At 42.8% G+C, this 21,912-nt stretch overlaps 1 protein-coding gene across 2 annotated transcripts in view; it reads left to right on the forward strand.

Annotated features, from left to right (window-relative positions):
- The window catches only part of DPYSL2 (dihydropyrimidinase like 2), a 64,143-nt gene extending 45,106 nt beyond the window's left edge, over positions 1–19,037 (forward strand). For both annotated transcript variants that reach the window (XM_069944341.1, XM_069944342.1), the window contains exons 4-14: positions 460–624; positions 2,569–2,630; positions 5,322–5,402; positions 6,979–7,047; positions 9,784–9,904; positions 11,423–11,579; positions 11,862–12,003; positions 15,707–15,877; positions 15,972–16,151; positions 16,292–16,457; positions 18,012–19,037. In XM_069944341.1, coding sequence (XP_069800442.1) covers positions 460–624; positions 2,569–2,630; positions 5,322–5,402; positions 6,979–7,047; positions 9,784–9,904; positions 11,423–11,579; positions 11,862–12,003; positions 15,707–15,877; positions 15,972–16,151; positions 16,292–16,457; positions 18,012–18,103 — 1,406 coding nt within the window. In that variant the 3' untranslated portion in view covers positions 18,104–19,037. The remainder of the gene's footprint in view (positions 1–459; positions 625–2,568; positions 2,631–5,321; positions 5,403–6,978; positions 7,048–9,783; positions 9,905–11,422; positions 11,580–11,861; positions 12,004–15,706; positions 15,878–15,971; positions 16,152–16,291; positions 16,458–18,011) is intronic.
- Positions 19,038–21,912: the final 2,875 nt, after the last annotated feature.

Raw genomic sequence — 21,912 nt, forward strand, 5'->3', positions numbered from 1 at the left:
TGACTCGTATGTAAAAGAAGCATTGTCTCCCACCGAAATGTACAAGTAAATGTGAACAGCTTGGGTCCTAGAGGCCTCGGGTCATACGTCAGCCCCAGGACTGCCCTGTCTATAAGTGATATACTCAATCTCACTGTAAGGTTCTATACTAGTTTGTGTTACTATTTCTGCTATCTCTATCTCTGCTTGCTGTCACTGAATAGTTTTCACACTCGGATGCTTCCATTCACTAACAGCAAGCAGAGACCTTGGAAAGTGTCAGGAACCCAAACGCAACTTAATTTGAAGAGTAAGAATGAGACCACCTGCCATCTTGGCTATGTCTGCAGCCATACTTGTACCTAGAGGTAACAGACCTCCCGCGGTCCTATCAGTCCTATGGTACCTTAGGTTGGGTTATCATTTCGACAAGGGTTTGCAGGGTCTGACTAATTTTGCTGAACATCTGTGTTTCCATAGTTGACCACGTGGTACCGGAGCCCGGGACAAGCCTAATCAGCGCTTTTGACCAGTGGCGAGAATGGGCGGACAGCAAATCCTGTTGCGACTACTCCTTACACGTGGACATCACTGAGTGGCACAAGGGTGTCCAGGAGGAGATGGAGGCTCTGGTGAAAGATCACGGTAAGTTCTTATAAGTGCATAATGCTGGGATCAGACCATAGGATATCACTATGGTATGGGCACTGATGAAAATGGGATTACTATAAGGGCATGGCCAGCGGGGGACTACTGAATAGACGCCACTATAAGAGTACTAGCAGTGATGTGACTACTGTAAGGGCACAGATACTGTAAGAGATGGTGCTGCCTCTGATGGCAATGACGATAGTGAGCACTGCCCATCAGATTAGAAGGTCCGAGGTATTGATGTTATTGCTGTTACCTAAAGATCAGTGATATGGGCCTAAGGCTGGTACAGTAATAGAATGGGGCCAGAATAGGATAAGGACAGAGGCAGGGTGTACCGTATGATCAGTATTGGGATAGGAGTATTCTAAAGATAGGGAAGCTGTATGCACATTGCCGCTGGTTCTTCTGTGTATTGATGCCGCCCATCACTACTGCCCATAACACAGAACAAGCAGCACCAGTGACCTTATGTGTGATCATATTTGGTGATGGCGGAGCTAATCAGGATCTGCTGTCAGTGAGGATAGTTATAGGCATTGTTGGTGATGGGCTTACCAGTAAGGCACGTCTGGGTGTATACCTGCTATTGACCTGCTATTGTGGGACTTCTTTTAAAGGGATTCTCCGGCAAAATTTACTTTTCTGTAAAATCGACTGATGTCAGAAGGTTATATAAATTTTTAAATTACTTCTTTAAAAAAAAAAAAATCTCAAATCATCCACTACAGCTGCTGTATGTCCTGAAGGAAGTGTGTTCTTCCCAGTCTGACACAGTGCTCTCTGCTGCCACCTCTGTCCATGTTAGGAACTGTCCAGAGCAGGAGAGGTTTTCTATGGGGGTTTGCCACTTCTCTGGACAGTTCCTGCCATGGACAGAGATAAGAGCGCTGTGTCAGACTGGAAAGAATACACCACTTTCTGCAGGACATACAACAGCTGAAAAGTACTGGAAGATTAGAGAATTTAAAGCGAATGTCCTATTAGGTATAAATCCTTTTTTTTTTTTTTTTTTTTTTTTTACATGAGCCAGTCAATGCTGGTGCGGGAATCCCAGTAGCACACTGTTCAATAATACTACAACCAGCCTTGCAATAAGAAAATGCTCAGGCTGGGCTGAGGAATAAAAAAAAAAAAAACCAGTAGTCACCTTCCGCAATCTTCTGTCGCTCCAGCAGTCCCTGCTTCAACCTACCTCAACCAGCAGCAGTGAGCGGCCCTAGCATATCGATTGGCTGAGCAGCCACTTCTTTATTATAAGAGAGGACCAGGTAGTGGTGAGTAGCAAGGGCAGGCCACACTGGAATTGTATTTTGTTTGGAGGATAATAGAAAGTGAGTACCTTTTTTTTTTCTTTTTTCCAGCTTAGCCTGGCCATTTGAAAAAGTAAAAATAAACCCTTCAAGAATAAAAAAAAGTGCAGTATTAAGGGGTTAAACGGGCACTACTGCACAAGTGTGTTCAGGCTTAGGTACTGTATAAGAGATGTTTGGGATGTTGGCACTGCCATGTACAGATTTCGCTAGTAATGGAGACAGGTCCATAGCACCCTTTTAGTTATTGTCCTAACAGAATTAGAAGAACATGGCTTCCTTTTTTATAAGCAGAGCCACCCACGTCCATGGCTTGTATTTGGATTTGCATCTCGGCTCCATTGAAGTAAAAAAGCTTTAGCTGCAGTACCACAAACAACCTGAGGACAAGAGTGGCGCTGTTTTTGCAAAAAAAGCAGCCATGCTTTCTAATCCTGTAGACTCCTTTAATTTCTCCCCCGCTGCCATCTCCTTGTGACATGGGGTGCGTCCTCAGACCATACCATTGCTGGCATGTGTACTTGGGTAATCTTTGCCCGGTGCTTTGCCAATTCTTGCATCAGCCATGAGGCCTTTTCTTCTATGTTATTAGCATCTTGTGTTCTAATTCTGCCTCCTTCTACAGGTGTTAACTCCTTCCTGGTGTACCTGGCTTACAAGGATCAGTACCAGCTCACAGACTCGCAGGTAATGTCTCTGCCCTGTAGTAGCAGCATGGGGGGAGGCAGCAGTGTTCCTCCCTCTAGCATTGTGCAGGGTCTGTCAGCTTTCTGCGTCTGGGTGTGGAATAAGAATGAGCTGGCTCCTGCCAAGTGCCGGCCACCTCACAGGCCAAGCACATATTCAGCATTCCTGTGACACAGCCTGCATGCCGGCCTCTGGCGGTTTATTCTCTTACTTGTTTATGGAATCTTTTCACCGCTGTTATCGCTGTTGTTCATTATAGGGGATATATTATAACAACAGCGCCCCCCCCCCCTCCCCCCATCCTTGGACTGTGTCTGATGCTGCAATTTTTTTAAATTTTCTTTTTTAATTTTTAATTTTAGAAATTAATAGGGGTTGTGATGGTGGGCAGTTTTGTAATATACTTACTTGATTTTTATGTTTTCTATGTTTAAATCAACGCTTGCTATACATTTGGCCATACTGCAGTCTTTGCTGATGATATTTGGCCTTTTCTCTGTTTAAGAAAAAAAAACAAAAAACATAGGGAACAACCTAATTGACTTTGTTCTGTAACAATTTAGTCAGCATAATATCAATGTGTGGTTACAGAGGTTTTGGTGCTGTGTGACAGGAGAGCTGACCATACAATGCTAGCACCCACAGGATTCTTTGCTACTGAGTATAGGCGTGCAGCTGCTGTACACATGTGCAGTGAAGGGAGACACCTAGTGGCCTTATGTATAATGCTGATTTAAACATGGAAAACAATAAAAAATGGAGTATATTCCGAAACAGCTATTGATTTCTTTAAAAAAATATTTTCACGACAGTGTCGGCTTCTTTATATATCAAGTCAAGTCCGATATAGCGTGTCATGATTTTCTTGTTGGAACTGGAATGAGTTGTCATGTTTTATGAATGGAAAGAGGGGAAGGTAAGCTGCTGCTAGACAGCTCTGGAAGTGGCTTATCTCCCCAAGAACCACAGGATCGGCCAGTTAAATTGTAACAAGCCTGATTCCTTTATCTGTTGAGGAGAGGCAGGAGGCTCCCATATTCATCAGATGGTTAGTTGCTGAAATTGGCGGCTTCAGACAACACTTGCCTACAAGTCTTTAAATTAAATAATAGCGGTACGACTGGGTATGTAAAAGGGGTGTGCCCATCTTGTCCACAGGATATGTCATAAGTGTCCTCTCGATCTTCAGATCTAGGGCTTTCTGGGCTGTTAATAGCTGGTGCTCAGGAAGCTAAAAACAGAGGAATCCTGTGAGTTGCGCAATTTGCATAACTCCTATTGAATTTAATGGGAGTTGTGCAAAAAAGCATAGCTAAGCGAACTGTTGATCTGCCATAGGTTGTGTATTTTAAATCATTGCACTGCAGTATTATTCTGTAATCTTATTATATTAGCCTCTGATATATAACATATTATAACTTACATATTTCTATAACATATAGAACACATATAATATATACTTCAGAAGAGAGGGATTTAGGGGTAGTCATTTCTGACAGCCTTAAAATGAGTCACAGCCAGGTGGTGGGGAAAGCAAATTGTATACTGGCTTGTATAGTTAGAGGACGAGGGAGATTGGGATCCCGCTGTATAGAGCTCTGGTGACATCACATCTGGAATACTGTGTCCAGTTCTGGAGACCTCATCTACAAAAGGATATTGATAAAATAGAACAGGTCCAAAGACGGCTACAAAAGTGTTGGAGGGTGTGAGGCATAAAACATATCAGGAATGACTTAAAGTGTCACTGTCCTTTATAACTTCCAAAATCTAAATCAACAGTAGATGTGATATAAAGCAAGTTTGCCATATACATTCATTATTTTTTTGTTGTTAGCCTGCTGTAAAACAAAGCCGTACTTACCAGAAATTCAGGTCCAGTCTCCTGAAGGCAGCTATATAACAGCTATACTTACTGTATCCAGGTCCAGTCTCCGGAAGAAAGATTTTCTGACTTGTGCTGGTTGGAAAAAACAAACCCAGGAATTCCGGCCAGTACAGAGAGTCACGGCTCAAAGTGTCCATCAGTCACATGACTGCCTTCTCTCTGTGAGCGCTCAGATGACCTAGAAAACACAGGACTTCCTGTTTTCTGCCTCTTTGAGAAAAAAAAACTGTCAGAAAACAGGAAGTGTCGTGTTCTCCATGATAACTAAAAAACAAATAATGAATGTATATTGCAAACTTGCTTTATATCACATCTACTGCTGATTTAGGTTTTGAAAGTTATAATGACAGGGACACTTTAAGGATTTGAATCTGTATAGTCTGGAGGAAAGAAGGGAAAGGGGGGACATGATTGAAACCTTTTAGTATGTTAAAGGACTAAATAAGGGTCAGGAGAGAAGTGTTTTCAGTAAAAAACTGAACTCAACAACAAGAGGACATAGTAAGAGGTTAGTTGGGGGAAAGATCAGAAGCAATGTGAGAAAATATTATTTTACTGAAAGAGTAGTAGGTGCTTGGAACAAACTTCCAGCAGATGTGGTAGGTAAATCTACAGTAACAGAATTTAAACCTGCCTGGGATAACCATATATCTATCCTAAGATAAGAAGAAATACTAAAAGGGCAGAAGACTAGATGGACCCAGTGGTCTTTTTCTGCTGACAGCCTTCTATGTTTCTATATATAATAATACTATTCAGGTTATGTAGCCATTTATACTGTATTTTTGTTTCTTCCTCCTCAGATCTACGAGGTGTTCAGTGTGATCCGGGATATCGGAGCCATTGGACAAGTACACGCTGAGAATGGGGACGTCATAGCTGAGGTAAGACATCCTTTCTATCTGGGGACACTTAAAGGAAACCAATCAGCCCAATCAGTGACTGGCCTCTCTTCTTGTCACTCATCCCATCTCTGCGGATTAAAACTTCTTTTTCTCAGATATAAAGCTGCTGCAGCCGCTGGTTGGTTCCCTTTAAGGGTATGTTTACACTGAGTAAATTCCGCCACGGAATTCTGTCAGTCTCAGTGTCCCGCAGTGTCTGTATGGGAGGGCACACGTGCCTCCGCTTCCTCCCCTCTCCGCTCAAAGAATTGACTTGTCAATTCTTTGAGCGGAGGAGAGTCGAGGCGCGTGAGCCCTCCCATAGAGTCTCCGTTTGACACTGAGGCAGGCGGGAATCCTGCCGAATTTACTCAGTGTTAACTTGCCCTAAAGGGGCATTATGGTGTCCATAAATAATAATTCTATTGCTGGAATTCATCCGCCTCAGCAATTTAATAATAATATTTGAATATCCCTTTAACTTATTATTAAAGTGAAGGCCTTATTCACATGCTCTGTAAATTTGTCCGTAATTTAAAGATCCACAATTACTGGCAAATTTAGGGCCCATTGTTTTCTATCGGGTCCGCAATCTGCAAAAAAAAAAATTTCCTAGTGTGGACCATAATTGCGTAACAGTTAGCCAATAGAAATGTATGGGATCCGCAGTCACCTTCCCAATTTTGGCAGATCCGCAAAAAATATGGATTGCGGATGCACTATGGATGATTTTTTTTGTGGATTGCGGCCATACCATAATATACGGTTCTGAAAAATGACTGAATGTGTGAATCAGGCCTAATAGGCAGTGAGCCCAGGGAGAAAACTGTGTCTCTGGCGCCACCTATAGGTAGTTACCCTGTAAGTAAGAGTTAGATGATTTTTTTATTTATGTCTCAAGGCTCTTACGGGTTGAACATTCCCTTAGCGGTAAAAGACCTATAGATGACACTGGAGGGTCAGGTTTTTTTTCTACTGGAGGGCTCATTTCTATAAAAGTAAAAGAATCAAAATTTCCAGGTGACCTAGAGAAAAGATATATAGTAATAGCTTACCGGTGACATTAGTAATAGCTTACCCTTTTCATTTCAGGGATTTTGGGTAAGGAACAATTATCGTTCGCATAATCGTTAACGATAAACGATCCAAATGACCACTATTGCGAAACACCTGAAATCGTTCACCCATTTACATGGAATAATAATCGTTACTTATGATCGTTCTTGCGGTTGTCTTGTCCCTATTGCATTCGTCACTACTGCGAACGACCGAACGACGTCTTATTCAATGCGAACGATTAGCGGACAAGCAACGATAAAAATAGGTCCAGGTCTTTTTTAAACGATCAACGATTTCTCGTTCGGTCGTTAATCATTAACTGCTGTTCAACCGAACAATTATCGCTCAGATTCGAACGATTTAACGATAATCTGAACGATAATCGTCCCGTAGAATAGTGCTCTAATACTTGATCATCAGACTGTACAGAAGTAGAAGAATGACTTATAAATGGCAAATTCAGCTCTGCTACATCTGCATTTATTTTTAATGCAAATTAACTTTATTCTTATTCCAGGAACAACAAAGGATCTTAGAACAAGGAATCACCGGCCCTGAGGGACACGTCTTGAGCCGACCAGAAGAAGTACGTTTTATTTGCATCTTTTTTTTTTCTTGTTCCTATGTGTAGACTGATTTTAAAGGGAACCTGTCACCCCCCGTGCCGGGGTGACAGGCTCCCGACCCCCCATTAGAGCCCCCTATACTCACCTAATCCCTCCGGGTCCCGCTTCTGGAGGTGGTCGGGTGATGAAGATCTCAGCCGCTGCAGCCCGGCGCGCGCTGAGAGATGAGTCCAACACACATAGAGAATGACAGGAGAGTCCAGCGCTCCGTCATTCTCTATGAGCGTTGGACTCATCTCTCAGCGCGCGCGCCGGGCTGCAGCGGCTGAGATCTTCATCACCCGACCACCTCCAGAAGCGGGATTAGGTGAGTATAGGGGGCTCTAACGGGGGGTCGGGAGCCTGTCACCCCGGCACGGGGGGTGACAGGTTCCCTTTAACTTCCAAGAGTGACACTTGAACATGTGAGGTCCAAACACTACAACAGTATTTCTCAACCTGTTAAGGAATAAAGAGAAGCTGTAGAAAAACCACAACTCCCATCATGCCCCATCTTGCTCTAATAATGGGAGATGTAGTTTTTGAAACACCTGGAAAGTTGGGGAAGACTGCATTAGTTTGATACCGTTGTAATGAGCTTATTTTTATCAGTGTGTATAGTAATGAATGTATTATGGCTGACGCTCCTGCATGCTGGGGTTCTGGTAGCTCGTCATCTAGGGATGTGGAGTTATTTAAAGGGGTACTCCAGTGGAAAATTTTTTTCTTTCAGATCAGCTGGTGTCAGAAAGTTATATAGATTTGTAAATTGCTTCCAATTAAACTCATCCCATACTTATCAGCTGCTGTATGTCCTGCAGGAAGTGGTGTATTCTTTCCAGTCTGACACAGTGCTCTCTGCTGCCACCTTTGTCCATGTCAGGAACTGTCCAGAGCAGGAGAGGTTTTCTATGGGGGTTTGCTACAACTGATACAGACAGAGGTGGCAGCTAAGAGCACTGTGTCAGACTGGCAAGAATACACCACTTCCTGAAGGACATACAGCAGCTTATAAGTACTGGAAGACTTTAATTAGAAGTAATTTACAAATCTTTATAACGTTCTGATACCAGCTGATTTGATGGAAGGACATTAGTACCCCTTTAAAGGAATTTGTCTCTAGTGAATAAGCGTTTTTTTTTTTTTTTTTAATTAAAAAATAACTAAAAAATTATAATCAAAATATAACCAACTGTTTAAAGAAGTTAAATAAAAAAAGCTCCATATGGCGTGCCCGCATTCTGCAAAACTCCTGTTAAGCTGCATCTGTCACACCCAGCATGTCTTTCTTTAAACCCTGGCAACATAAAGTGTAAAAATGCAGGATCTCTCACTTTAACTAAAAATAGCAGGGGAAAAAAAAAAGGCTTTATTTTTTAGAATTGTAAAATCTTGCAGCCTGCACACCGCCTCTCACGGGGATGCTGTGTACACTTCATCAGTGTACCACACAGACAGTAAGAACTGACACAGGCGTGTGAAGGGGGCCTTACTGATATCTGGTGCCTGTACACCACTGCTCAAGGGACGCAAGCTGGAGTAGTATACAGTTAACCTTACCCCATTTGGAGTCTCCATCATAGTTGTTGTTCCACACTAACAAACAGAGTGACACAGATCTTTCATACAGCCTGACTGCACAACTGGTTGAGCCTTGTAAAGGCTTTACAGATGAGCATTGGTCTCTCCAATTTGTAGCTACAGGTCAGGCTGTATAAAGGACCTTTACTAATATGACTTGTCCGCACACCACTGCTCATATTTGGCTCACTGCACATGTGCTTGCCTCATATAAACATTTTTGTAAATTTTGTTAGGCTGGGCTCACACTGCGTTTTTTGCTGTCCGTTTAATGGATATGGCCGACTGTGTTTGTAAAGGGGTACAGCGGCGCTGATAATAAAAAACAAAACAAAAAATAATCATAAACATAGGGGGAGATTTATCAAACATGGTGTAAAGTGAAACTGGCTCAGTTGCCCCTAGCAACCAATCAGATTCCACCTTTCATTCCTCACAGACTCTTTGGAAAATGAAAGGTGGAATCTGATTGGTTGCTAGGGGCAACTGAGCCAGTTTCAGTTTACACCATGTTTGATAAATCTCCCCCATAGTTTTTACATTTACCATCCCTCCTGAGTCTGTCTCCGTTTTAATTTCCTGCTGTTTGCAGGTTCCTGAAGCTCCAGTTGGTGTCTTCACTTTTTCTTTACTTCCTGGTTTGGGCTTTCCCATGATGCACTTTGTCTCATGTGATGTCTAACTGACTCTGTAAACTGTTAGATGGCTAACATCTTGTTCAGCCAATCAGAGCTGAGCAACCTGTGTCATCTGACAAAGGGAGGCTGGCTTAAGAGGGCTTAGACCCGCCTCCCTCTTGTTGATGTCATTGTCACAAAATGGCTGCCACAGAGCAGCCTGGGATCAACAGTTATTAGGTAAAAATGAGTTTACTTCACTTCCTGGTGGGGGGTTGAGGGGAAAAGATAGAGAAGGAGGGCAGATAGGTGATTGAAGCATATTACAGAGTTATATAACGTTGTAATGTGTTTCAGTTACTGGGAAAAAGCTTTTCGCTGGAGTATCCCTTTAAGGAGATCTGTGTAGTACTACTTGTATCCTCTGGGGGCGATGCAGTGATATCAAAGTGATTTGAGATGATTGTATGTCTAGTAGTTGTGTAGAGAAATGGTCTGATCAGTGCAATCTCTATACAGGTGGAAGCAGAAGCCGTCAATCGTTCCATCACTATTGCCAACCAGACCAACTGTCCACTCTATGTCACCAAGGTGATGAGCAAAAGCTCTGCTGAAGTCATTGCGCAGTCCAGGAAAAAAGGTTTGTTCTGTGTGTATGTCCAAGGTTGTGTGTGGTAGGATATACCTGCTTTAAAGGGGTTGTGTGGGGAGCAGAAGACATCTACCTTACATGTCTTGGAACTATACCTTCCGAGATGGAAAGGAGGAGGGGAGGGGGTTAGGCGTCATGTAGATGTTGCAGCTGCATCATGTAGCTATTGGTTATTGTGTGCGGGTGTGGTGTCGAGATTTGGAAAGACTTGGAAGTTATCTTCTGCTTTCCTCTAAACCCCTTTAAATCGGACATCTAAACTGATATTTAAAGGAATTATCTCCTTAGCACAGGACAGGTCCTTCAATGAACTTCTAGAATCCTGTTTCTATGAGTTCTCATATTTTGCTGTTATTGCTAGAAGCAGAATGCTGTTTCACCCCTCTCCATTGTGGTGAATTGACTGTTGTCCTTAGATGAGGACACCCCTATAGTATACCAATATACATTGGTGCCGACACCAGACGCCAGCAGCTGGCTCAGTTCACTGTGTAGGGATAAGACTGGTAACTGCATCTCAACTACTATTTAAGTAAATGGGAACTAAGTGCAGTAACCAGGTGCGGCCACTGCACAGTGAATGAAGCCATCATCTTCTGGCCCCGCTTACTGTGAAGTGCGGGTGCTGATTGACTGATTGTTAGGGGTGCCAGGTGTCTGCACCCCACCGATCAGTGACTGATGAGCTTTCTTGTGAATAGCTTATTAGTATGCTTTACCAAGAAAACCCCTTTAATAGAAAAATTTCTGAGAGGTCTTACTTGAGCAAACATGGCTGCAAAAAGAGAACTGTCATAATAGAATGCGTTATAAAACTCCTTCAAGGTGCAAAACCAACATGGAGTGTGGCAGAAGATGTTGGTTGTTCCCATTCAGCTGTGTATAAAGTTAACGCAGACATAAAAAGTAGGAAGGTTATAAAAAGGAAAACACAGTAGACCAAGGAAAAATTTGTAAAAAAAAACCAAAAACATTAGATTGGAGAGCTAGAAACAAAACGATTAGAAAATAAAAGATGTATAGCAAAACATATGAAAATTGGGTGGACACAGTAGACAATGGTTAAGGCAGAGCTATAAGAAATCGGCTGACTAAAAAGGTATATAGAGATAGAAAAACCGAATGAAAAAAAAAAATAAAAACCAGCACTTACATCTAAACGGGAAAAAACAAGGTTACAGGAGGCTAAAGAGAAGAATTATGGAGTGTGGAGAATGGGATGATAGTGATATTCAGTGATCAGTCACCAATCAGTATTTGCTAAAGAGAAGATGCTGGAACTGTTGTCTAATGGAACATAAACATAATGACACCTGAAGAAAAGACTCAAATTTCCCCATTATTTATAAAATAGGTTACATGTCAGGTAAAAGACAAGGGGAGATGATGAGGACACCTAAATATTTTTTATTCTTTTGATAGAAAATAGATTTGGTGATACACTGTGACCATCCTCTTACTGTCATGTGGATTAACAAGTGGCATCTTTCCATTCCTTGCTGACAGGCGCTGTCGTCTATGGAGAGCCCATTACTGCAAGTTTAGGCACCGATGGTTCCCACTACTGGAGCAAAAACTGGGCGAAAGCTGCGGCTTTTGTCACATCTCCTCCTCTGAGTCCCGATCCTAGTACTCCTGATTTTCTCAACTCTCTGCTTGCCTGGTGAGTGCCGCTAAGCATACTGTAACCATGTTGTGTGTTTGATGCAAGCCAATGTAGTATTGAAGTCTATAAGTGTCCTAAGGTCTAACGGATTGTAGGGTGGGGTGGTGGGGGGTTCCCACTACACACCATGAAACCTCCCAGTCAATAGGCCAGTCCTTTGAAGCCTTGCAGATGTGGAATGAGTGTTCCCATTGTCTATCCACATCCAGTATATCATGAAGGGATATCAGTAACGGGTACCTGGGGTTCCGAGGCTAATTCTTGCTCTACATTTTCCAGTGGTGACCTGCAGGTTTGCGGGAGCGCACATTGCACTTTTAACACGGCCCAGAAAGCTGTCGGAAAAGACAATTTTACACTAATTCCAGAGGGGACCAATGGAGCAGAGGAGAGGATGAGCATCATTTGGGACCGAGCCGTGGTGGGTATACGGAGGTGGAGAGGGTGTAGTGTGTTGCTTGTAGATGAAAGCAGAGGGCATAGATGAGGAGATGTAATGAGATATCACAGCTTCTTGACAGGTTGGCATCGACACAAAATGTTTCCGATATTATGTAATTCATATTAAAGCCATAAAAAGGCAAAGGTTAAAGACGACCGGTCAGCGATCAGGGTTTATACCAAGATGGACATGTACCACCTATCCACATGAATGGTAATATGTATCTGATCAGTGAGGTCTGACCTTGGGACTCCCATCAAGCAAGAGAATTGGGGTTTTCAGACATAATCCACAGGATAGCTGATCGCCATCAGTCACTGATCATGGGGTGCGGACACCATCACCCCCAGTGATCAGCTGTTCATTGCTTGCACTACACAGGGAACAGGGCCTGAATAGTTGTTCATGTGACCAGCAGCTGCAGTAACCATGTCCAGCCATTACACAGGGAACGGAGCCAACCGCCATTGTGTAGTATGGGTGCCGAACTGAGGATCAGTAACTGATAGCGCTTCAGTCTGTTTTGCCTGGAATCCTCTTTAAAGGGGTACTCCAGAGAATTTTTTTTTCTCTTCAAATCAACTGGTGCCAGAAAGAATACCCCCCTTCCTGTAAGACATACAGCAGCTGATAAGTACTGGAAGACTTGAGATTTTTAAATAGAAGTAAATAACAAATTAGTGTAACATTCCGTCACCAGCTGATTTGGAAAAAAATAAAAATAAATTATTACTCCAGAGTATCCCTTTAACCCCTTAACGACACAGGTTGTATATTTACGCCCTGTGGCCTCCTTGGGGAGTTCAGAGGGGGGCTACATGGCGACCCCACTCTGAATCGCCGCGGTCCCAGGTCTATTGGCGGGTACGACCAATAAAGTAATCAGATGCATCTGATTACTTATACAGCCCGATCCCTGGTGGTCTAGTGGCAGAGATTGCCCCCCCCAACTCGCATATGCGCAATCAAGGTACCGATAGAAAGAACACATCATGGCACAAAAATGACACCTCAAACAGCCACATAGACCAAAGGATAAAAGCGTTATAAGCCTGGGAATGGAGCGATTTTAAGGAACATATATTTGTTAAGGGTATATTCACACGAATGGACTCGCTGCGAGTCCGGCAGGTCCTGGCAGTTCCCACACACTATATACTCGCTGCGGCCTGAACGACCGCAGCGAGTATGTAATTCTACCGCCCTTAACCCCTTCTGCTCCCGCCCGGCTCCAACACACTATATACTCATCCGTTCGTGTGAATTTACCCTAACAATGGTTTGAATTTTTTACAAGCCAACGCATAATATAAAAGTTATACATGTTACATAACGTTTTAATCGTAACGACTTGAGGAACATATATAACAAGTCAGTTTTACCCCAGGGCGAACAGCGTAAAAACACATAGCCCCCAAATGAACAGAATGCGTTGGTTTTTTTTTTCAATTTCACCACACATTGAATCTTCTTTTGGTTTTGCAGTGTACCTTATGAAAAAATTCAGTCTGTCATTGCAAAATACAATTGGCGCAAAAAATAAGGGCTCATGTGGGTCTCTAGGTGAAAAAATGCAAGTGCTATGGCCTTTTTTTTTTTTTTTTAATCTTTTTTTATTGTTATCCACACATAAAACCGATAGTCCAAGTGTCACAAATATCAACAGTAGTTCTAACAATCATCAAAACTATAATCCCCCTCCCTCAATTGATCAGATATTTACCACCAATGCTGTGTATAGGTGATAAGTTATAATCTTGGGATAACCACATCTTTGTTTTAAGATGCTGCCCCAATAAACGTATATATATTGGGGGAGATTTATCAAACATGGTGTAAAGTGATATGGCTCAGTTGCCCCTAGCAACCAATCAGATTCCACCTTTCATTCCTCACAGACTACTTGGAAAATGAAAGGTGGAATCTGATTGGTTGCTAGGGGCAACTGAGCCAGTCTCACTTTACACCATGTTTGATAAATCTCCCCCATTGTGTGTCTTTTTTTTAAATTAATAATGTGTTTTCCTGGTAGGGGTTTGCTGCGTCTAATAACATCTGTGTAATGTTTTACTGCACGACCCACACAGAGATGCTGTACATAGAGTACGGCCTAGGAGAGTAGAGATGCCTGCTGACCCTATCTGCTGTGCTGGGGACTGTGGTGTTTGCCATTCACAGTGTAAGGGGAATCAGTCAGAGTGTTATGATGTAGCCGAGAAGTCGCTGCCGTAAACGCAGTGGCGCTTATATTTGGCCTGTGTGCTTCAAGGGATTGCCAGAGACAAGAGCATGGATGTTGGTGGCAATGCCTGAATCTGTAGCGCTGTGAGAGGCTGTGGCACCTGCAGCAACCCCACATTGTTGAATCGTGAGCTATAAGAAATGCTAACTGGCTTGCTTGAATTTTAAATTTCAAATTCTAATTCTAATACAGACATCTATAAACAGTGCTGTACATACGCAGAGAAGGGGGCCTGACCAAATTTTCAGCAACTGGTTTAAAGGGCTTATCCAGTGCTACAAAAATATGGCCACTTTCTTTCAGAGACAACACGAATCTTGTCTCGAGTTTAGGTGCGGTTTGCAATTAAGCTCCATTCACTTCAATGGAACTGAGCAGGAAAACCCTGCCCAAGCTGGAGACAAAAATGGAGCTGTCTCTGGAAGAAATCGGCATGTTTTTGTAGCGCTGGATAACCCCTTTAAGAACTCTATTTGCTGGTAGACTAGAGAAAAATAAGGCGGGTTTACACTGTGTTTTTGTAGTCCATTTAACATATCCGCATTTAAATGGTCACTTTTAACATACACAAAATGGGGTCAACCACATTTTCGTGTGCGCCTTAAAAAAAAAGAAAAAAAAGAACGCATTTGTTTCTATCAGTTTTATTTTGTATAATGGGAAAATGGATCCAAACGGATCGCACACAGTTGCATCCATAAACCTGTTCTTTAATAACTCCTATTCATTCTTAGATATGATCACTTAAAGTGGCTGGCACAAAGCCTGAGGCTGCACAATCTCTCCGTGAATTTCTCAGTGGTGCAGCCTCAGGCTTTGGGCCTGTAACTTTAAGGTGTCACTGTCGTTTCATTTTTTTTGCAGAAATCAATAGTACAGGCGATTTTAAGAAACTTTGTAATTGGGTTTATAAGGCATGGAGAGGGAAGGAGGGAGGAGGGAGATTAGTTGCCAGCAGAGAGAAGAGAACAAAGGATTACACAGCGGGACCTGTGTGAAAGCAGATATTCAGAGGTCAGAGAGGTCAGTGCTGACCTCAGAGGAGATAGCCCAGTGATGTAGCTGTAAATTAACTCTGTTGTTCTGTTTTGGTGCCTCATCTCCCTCCACCCCTTCTCCTCTCCATAGAGAACAATAAAGACGGGGGACAGCTTCAAACTGCTTTTTCATGATAAAAATGCATTTTTCGGCTAATAAATCCAATTACAAAGTTTCTTAAAATCGCCTGGACTATTGATTTCTGCAAAAAAAAAAAATGTAAACGACAGTGACACTTTAAGCAGGCATATGTTGAGATAGAAGCAAGAATGGCTTTGACATTTCATCTACACTGAAGAACTTGTGTTGCTCTTGTAGAACGTCTACTGGAAGGGAGAAGGTGGTCTTACTGGGGTGTGGTCCTCCTCATCTAAAGTGCTGTTACTGGTTTTATATTTCTAGGTCTCTGGGAAAATGGATGAAAACCAGTTTGTTGCGGTCACCAGTACCAATGCTGCCAAAATCTTCAACTTGTACCCTAGGAAAGGCCGCATTGCTGTTGGATCTGATGCTGATTTGGTGATCTGGGATCCAGATAGTATAAGGACAATCTCAGCTAAAACTCACAACAGTGTAAGTTATTCACATTTCTGGAGAGTGGTTTGTAGGGAAGCTAGAGGTGCTAGTGGTGCTAGTGACTTTGACTTTCACTATTGTCTTATTGCAGTCTGTGGAGTACAATATCTTTGAAGGAATGGAGTGCCGTGGAAGTCCTCTGGTGGTGATCAGCCAAGGAAAGATTGTTCTTGAGGATGGCACTCTCCATGTCACTGAGGGATCTGGACGGTACATTCTTAGGAAGCCATTCCCAGACTATGTGTACAAGAGGATCAAGGCTCGAAGCAGGGTAAGTGGACTAGGGTCATTTCTTATCAATGGTCTTTGGGTTGGTGTAATAAAACCATCATGAGTAGAAGGTGAATGAGGAGAATGTAGGATGACCTGAGATATGTTCTTACATTAAGCTGTAAAATAATGTCTCTTCAGCTTGCTGAGCTGCGAGGAGTTCCTCGTGGACTCTATGATGGACCTGTCTGTGAAGTCTCTGTGACTCCAAAAGCTGTAACACCTGCCTCTTCTGCCAAGACATCACCAGCTAAGCAACCAGCGCAGCCCATAAGGAACCTACACCAGTCTGGATTCAGCCTGTCAGGTGAGTTCTCAAAGGCTTACAGACACTTTGCACTCATTTTGTCTTATTGCTTATTTCCTTCCTAAATGGAAAATTAAAGGGCCTTTTACATTGGCCGATTATTGGCCAGGAGTGTTGTTAGAAATGCTCCTGCGGCCAATTATCTGCCCATATAATGGTGACACAGTTCAGCCTGATCAGATCTTTTAATCTTCAAGCCCCGCCTCCGAAATGATTGACAACCCAAGAAGGTGGGACCTGAAGATATAGCCAGCGCCCGGAAGACTGGAGACCTGGATATTGGATCACAAGCAATAGATATATACCCTGCTTGTGATCTTTATACTGATAGCTCAGATATATACATATCTGTGCTGTCAATTAGCCAGGCTGCACAAATGTTACAAGGATCGTTCTTGCAGCCTGGCCGCTAGATTTCTCATGCCATGTAAAGGCACTACAAATCAAAGCTGATTTTGTTGATCAGCACTTGTTTGCTGCCCCCATGGCTAAGTAATCTGTTAGTCTAAAAGGACCTTATTATACTTATTAAATAGTCTTTATTAAAAAAAGTCTATCAGTGTACTGATGTAGAATCTGTATAGCACCTTCACATAGGTGGCTGTGCTGGTACTTCTGACCAAAATCCAATAGCTCTGCTCCTGGCTTTGTCAGGTGTCTCTGTTCTCCTTACTACCCTTAGGGTCCTATTACACCAACAGATTATCTGACAGGTGTTTTGAGCCAAAGCCAGGAAAGGACTATAAACAGAGAACAGGTAACAAAGGAAAGACTGAGATTTCTCCTCTCTTCAAATCCATTCCTGGCTTTGGCTCCAAATCTTTGGCAAATAATCTGTTGGTGTAATAGGAGGAGGCTGTATATTTTAGATGAGGGCGGGGAAAGATGGGAATAACATCCAAGTTCTCAGGGAGGGTAGATTACACAGCTGTTCAGTATCCGTGTCCATAGACAGGAAGGCAGGCACAGCAGACTACAGTTAGTAAGGGGAGATTACACAGAACTTAATATCAGTATATATCTTTCAGCATGTATTACAGGAGGGTATATGGACACAGGAGAAAAGTGACCTACATCATACAGATCTATGTTTGGACAGGTCATTAGATCTATGGTTTGGCTGGGACTTTCAGCCATAATACAGACACAGAGGTCCTTATTACGACACACCCATAGTCTTTAATTTTAGACAATATTCTGTTAAACAAAAGGGATCCATACATTAAATCTGTAAAGTTACAGATTTGTTAATTCTATTTAAATATCTCAAGTCTTCCAGTACTTATCAGCTGCTTTATGTCCTGCAGGAAGTGGTGTATTCTTTCCAGTCTGACACAGTGCTGTCTGTGCTCCGGAATATATATATATATATGTGTGTGTGTGTGTGTATGTATAATGTGTGTGTATGTATTATAAATAAAGCTATGAAATGTTTCACTTCCCTCAGGTGGAATCTAAGTTGTTTTATAAAAATTATAAACATTTCCTTCTTGCTCTTTCCCTTCCACAATAAGAAGCCTGAGGTGCCTAATACCTCTTGTCTTGTCCCTGCAGGAGCACAGATTGATGACAACGTTCCCCGTCGCACTACTCAGCGCATCGTGGCGCCTCCCGGTGGCCGTGCCAACATCACCAGCCTCGGCTAGACCCAAACGAATTCTCCTGCCCTGGGATTCCGTTTCCTTTCCCAAGATGAATTATTTCCGAAAGATTTACCGATTCCTGGCTTTTTCTTTAGAATCTTGGGGGCAGTGACTTTTCTAGGAGCAGATACCAACAGTCTAGGAGACACAGAGTGTTAACATTGCTCATACACACATATATGTCTGTAGATGTGCTCCGGCACATGTACACGTATGTAAATGATACCCGCAGTGTGTACATTGCCCGTATCGGTTGGTATGTTTGCATGTGTGTGGGCAGAATTGGGTTGAATTAGAGAGCCCCCACAAGACCAGTCCTTCCTAGTGGCCATTCACCCCCCTCTTTAACTCAACACCCCAGTCGTCCTTTTGTACTTGTGTGAAGGTCTCCTTATAGAGTACATCTCGGTCTTGCTACGGATATAGGATTATACATCTCTATGAGAATATAGAAGAAGACATGTTCTGTTCGTTTACATCATCAACTAAACAATGACGGAAATACATTTCACCAATGGTAGTTCCATTTTTTATTTTATTTTATTTAATTTAATCATGAGTATAGTCAAGGTACTGACATGACTCCATCATTACCTACAAGACTAACAAGTCTCAGAACGTCCTTATTGCAAGACTAAGGCTAAGTGACCGCTGAGAACACCAGGCTGTGCTGTCCATATGGGTGTGGGGTGTTCAGAGGGGACCCCGGTGCTGACATTGCAGGGTAGATGTTCCATTCAACCAGTTTTTAACCCATTGTGGGATTTGTGGTTGTGTTCCTGAGTGCAGGAGATGTTGTGCTTATGCTAATAAATGTGTCTAGAATGAAAATGTGCTCTCTCCGATGTCTTAAATAGCAAAGAGATAAGTCTTGTGTCTTTTTTCCCTGTAAACACTGTGTTCTTATTTCTTATCACAGGATCCACTAATAAAATGTTGTGCTTTCAACAAAGCTTCCGGCATGTTACTCAGTACCCAGGACGTCAATGCGACTCTCACGTGATTTATTGTATAAGGTTATATAGCACTGGCATATTCTGCAGCGCTGTACAGAGTCTAACCTCAGCATGTTGTTGGAGTGTGGGACAAAACAAGTGCAAACTCCATCTTCTATTGGTCAATAGTGGACTTGTGACTGCATGGATGTCGTCAGGCATTGAGTGAAGGAGCTGTGAGTTTCTATTGGCTGCTATATTTTAGCTATTTGCATGTGCGCTGTGATTTGCTGGTTAGGGCTGTGCTGTGAGATATTTAAATTTCGGAACATTCTGCCATTCCTTTCTATGGGGGAATTTTTGGTTTTAAGGGTAGTTCCACACGTAACGGATCCGCAGCGGATCCGTGCCCTATACCCTCTATGGCAGACAAACTCGCAGCGGGATGTACATTCTGCTGGGAGAATGTCTACAGCCCGCCCTGTTAACCACCCCGCCGCCGGAGCTGATACTGCACCTGATCCCAGCCCTGTCTTCCCCCGGCTTGCCTCAGGGCTCCCGACGTCTTCATGTCCTGCTCAGCCAATCAGTGCGCTGTGACGGGCAGTGCTCTGAATGGCCGAGTGGGACATGCCGGGAACCAGCGAAGCAAGCCGGAGGAAGCTGGGGCTGGGATCAGGTGCAGTATCAGCTCCGGCGGTGGGGTGGTTAACGGGGCGGGCTGTAGACATTCTCCCAGCGGGATGTACATCCCTGCTGCGTGTTTGTCTGCCATAGAGGGTATAGAGCACGGATCTGCAGCGGATCGCGCTGCAAATTTGCAGCGTGAGATCTGCTGCGGATCCGTTACGTGTGAAACTACCCTAAACAGAGTTCCCTTTAACCCTTAGGCGACCCTGGACGTACCCTTACGTCCAGGGCCGCCTCCCCGCGTTCAGAGCGGGGCCGCGCTCTGAACCGCTGCGATCCCGGGTGCCTCATGTAGCCCGGGATCGCGGCTATTAGCGGGCACGATCCGATCGCCGTGCCCGCTAATCAGGTAATCGGAGGCAGCTGTCAAAGATGACAGCTGCCTCCGATTACCGGCTGCATATGATCGGTGGTGGTATAGTGGGGAGATCGCTCCTCCGGGACGTTGTCCCGGAGGAGCGATCTCCGATACTGAAGCCGGCCGGGGACTGCTCCAAGATGGCGCCGTCCCCGGCTCGGCACTCGTTTGTTTCCGGCTGCAGCAGCCGAAAGCAAGCGAGTGCCGTTCTCATGGATCTCTGCAGCATATCTATGCTGCAGAGATCTCTATGAGAGATCACAGTGTATATACTAGAAGTCCCCTAGGGGGGCTTCTAGTATATGTGTAAAAAAAAAAAAAAGTGTTGTTAATAGTAAAAAGCCCCCTCCCCTAATAAAAGTCTGAATCACCCCCCTTTTCCCAGGTTTTAAATAAAAGTAAACAAATAAATAAATAAAAGCAATAAAAAATGCCCAAAGTAACTAGTCCTAAACGCACCAACAACTTCAAACACCAAAAGAAAAGATCCAATAAAGGATCAAAAAAATGCAGGACAATCACAAGTAAGTATATCAAAAGCTTTTATTTAGATAATTCATATTTAGTAAAGTTCATTAGAAATGAAAAAAAGGAGTAAAACAGAACCAAACAGATGGAAAAACATACAGACAGCGAGGGGACATATAAATGTACTTTATAGGATCATATATTGCACATGCTAATGACTGTATATAAAGTTAGAGACATACAAACAGCCTCCACTAGATGGCACACTTATGTGTGTACGCGTGTAGGGTGAGTAGGTGAGTGGGACCTCATGGAATACAGACATCCTCCATTGTTTATAAGTATCTAACGTTGTTTGGTGATTTCACTGTCTAGGAGATACCTATCTAGTATCTCTCTCATTTCTCAGGGTTTTAGCCCGAGTATATATATATATATATATATATTAGTGATTGTTATTCACACCAATAAGTGTGCCATCTAGTGGAGGCTGTTTGTATTTCTCTAACTTTATATACAGTCATTAGCATGTGCAATATATGATCCTATAAAGTACATTTATATGTCCCCTCGCTGTCTGTATGCTTTTCCATCTGTTTGGTTCTGTTTTACTCCTTTTTTTCATTTCTAATGAATTTTACTAAATATGAATTATCTAAATAAAAGCTTTTGATATACTTACTTGTGATTGTCCTGCATTTTTTTGATCCTTTATTGGATCTTTTCTTTTGGTGTTTGAAATAAATAAATAAACAAACATGTTTGCTATCGCCGCGTGCGTAATCGCCCGAACTATTAATTAATCACATTCCTGATCTCGCACGGTAAACAGCGTAAGCGCAAAAAATCCCAAAGTGCAAAATTGCGCATTTTTGGTCGCATCAAATCCAGAAAAATTTTAATAAAAAGCAATCAAAAAGTCTTATATGCGCAATCAAGGTACCGATAGAAAGATCAAATCATGGCGCAAAAAATGACACCTGACACAGCCCCATAGACCAAAGGATAAAAGCGCTATAAGCCTGGGAATGGAGCGATTTTAAGTGACGTATATTTGTTAACAATGGTTTGAATTCTTTACAGGCCATCAGATACAAGAAAAGTTATACATGTTATATATCGTTTTAATCGTAACGACTTGAGGAACATATATAACAAGTCAGTTTTACCCCAAGGCGAATGGCTTAAAAACAAATACCCCCCAAATAAAAGAAATGCGTTTTTTAATTTCAATTTCACCACACCTTGAATTTTTTTCTGGTTTTGCAGTGTACTTTATGCAAAAATTCAGCCTGTCATTGCAAAGTACAATTAGTGACGCAAAAAATAAGAGCTCATGTGGGTTTCTAGGTGGAAAAATG

The sequence above is a fragment of the Dendropsophus ebraccatus genome, chromosome 1 (genome assembly GCF_027789765.1).
Source record: "Dendropsophus ebraccatus isolate aDenEbr1 chromosome 1, aDenEbr1.pat, whole genome shotgun sequence".
Taxonomy (NCBI): Eukaryota; Metazoa; Chordata; class Amphibia; order Anura; family Hylidae; genus Dendropsophus; species Dendropsophus ebraccatus.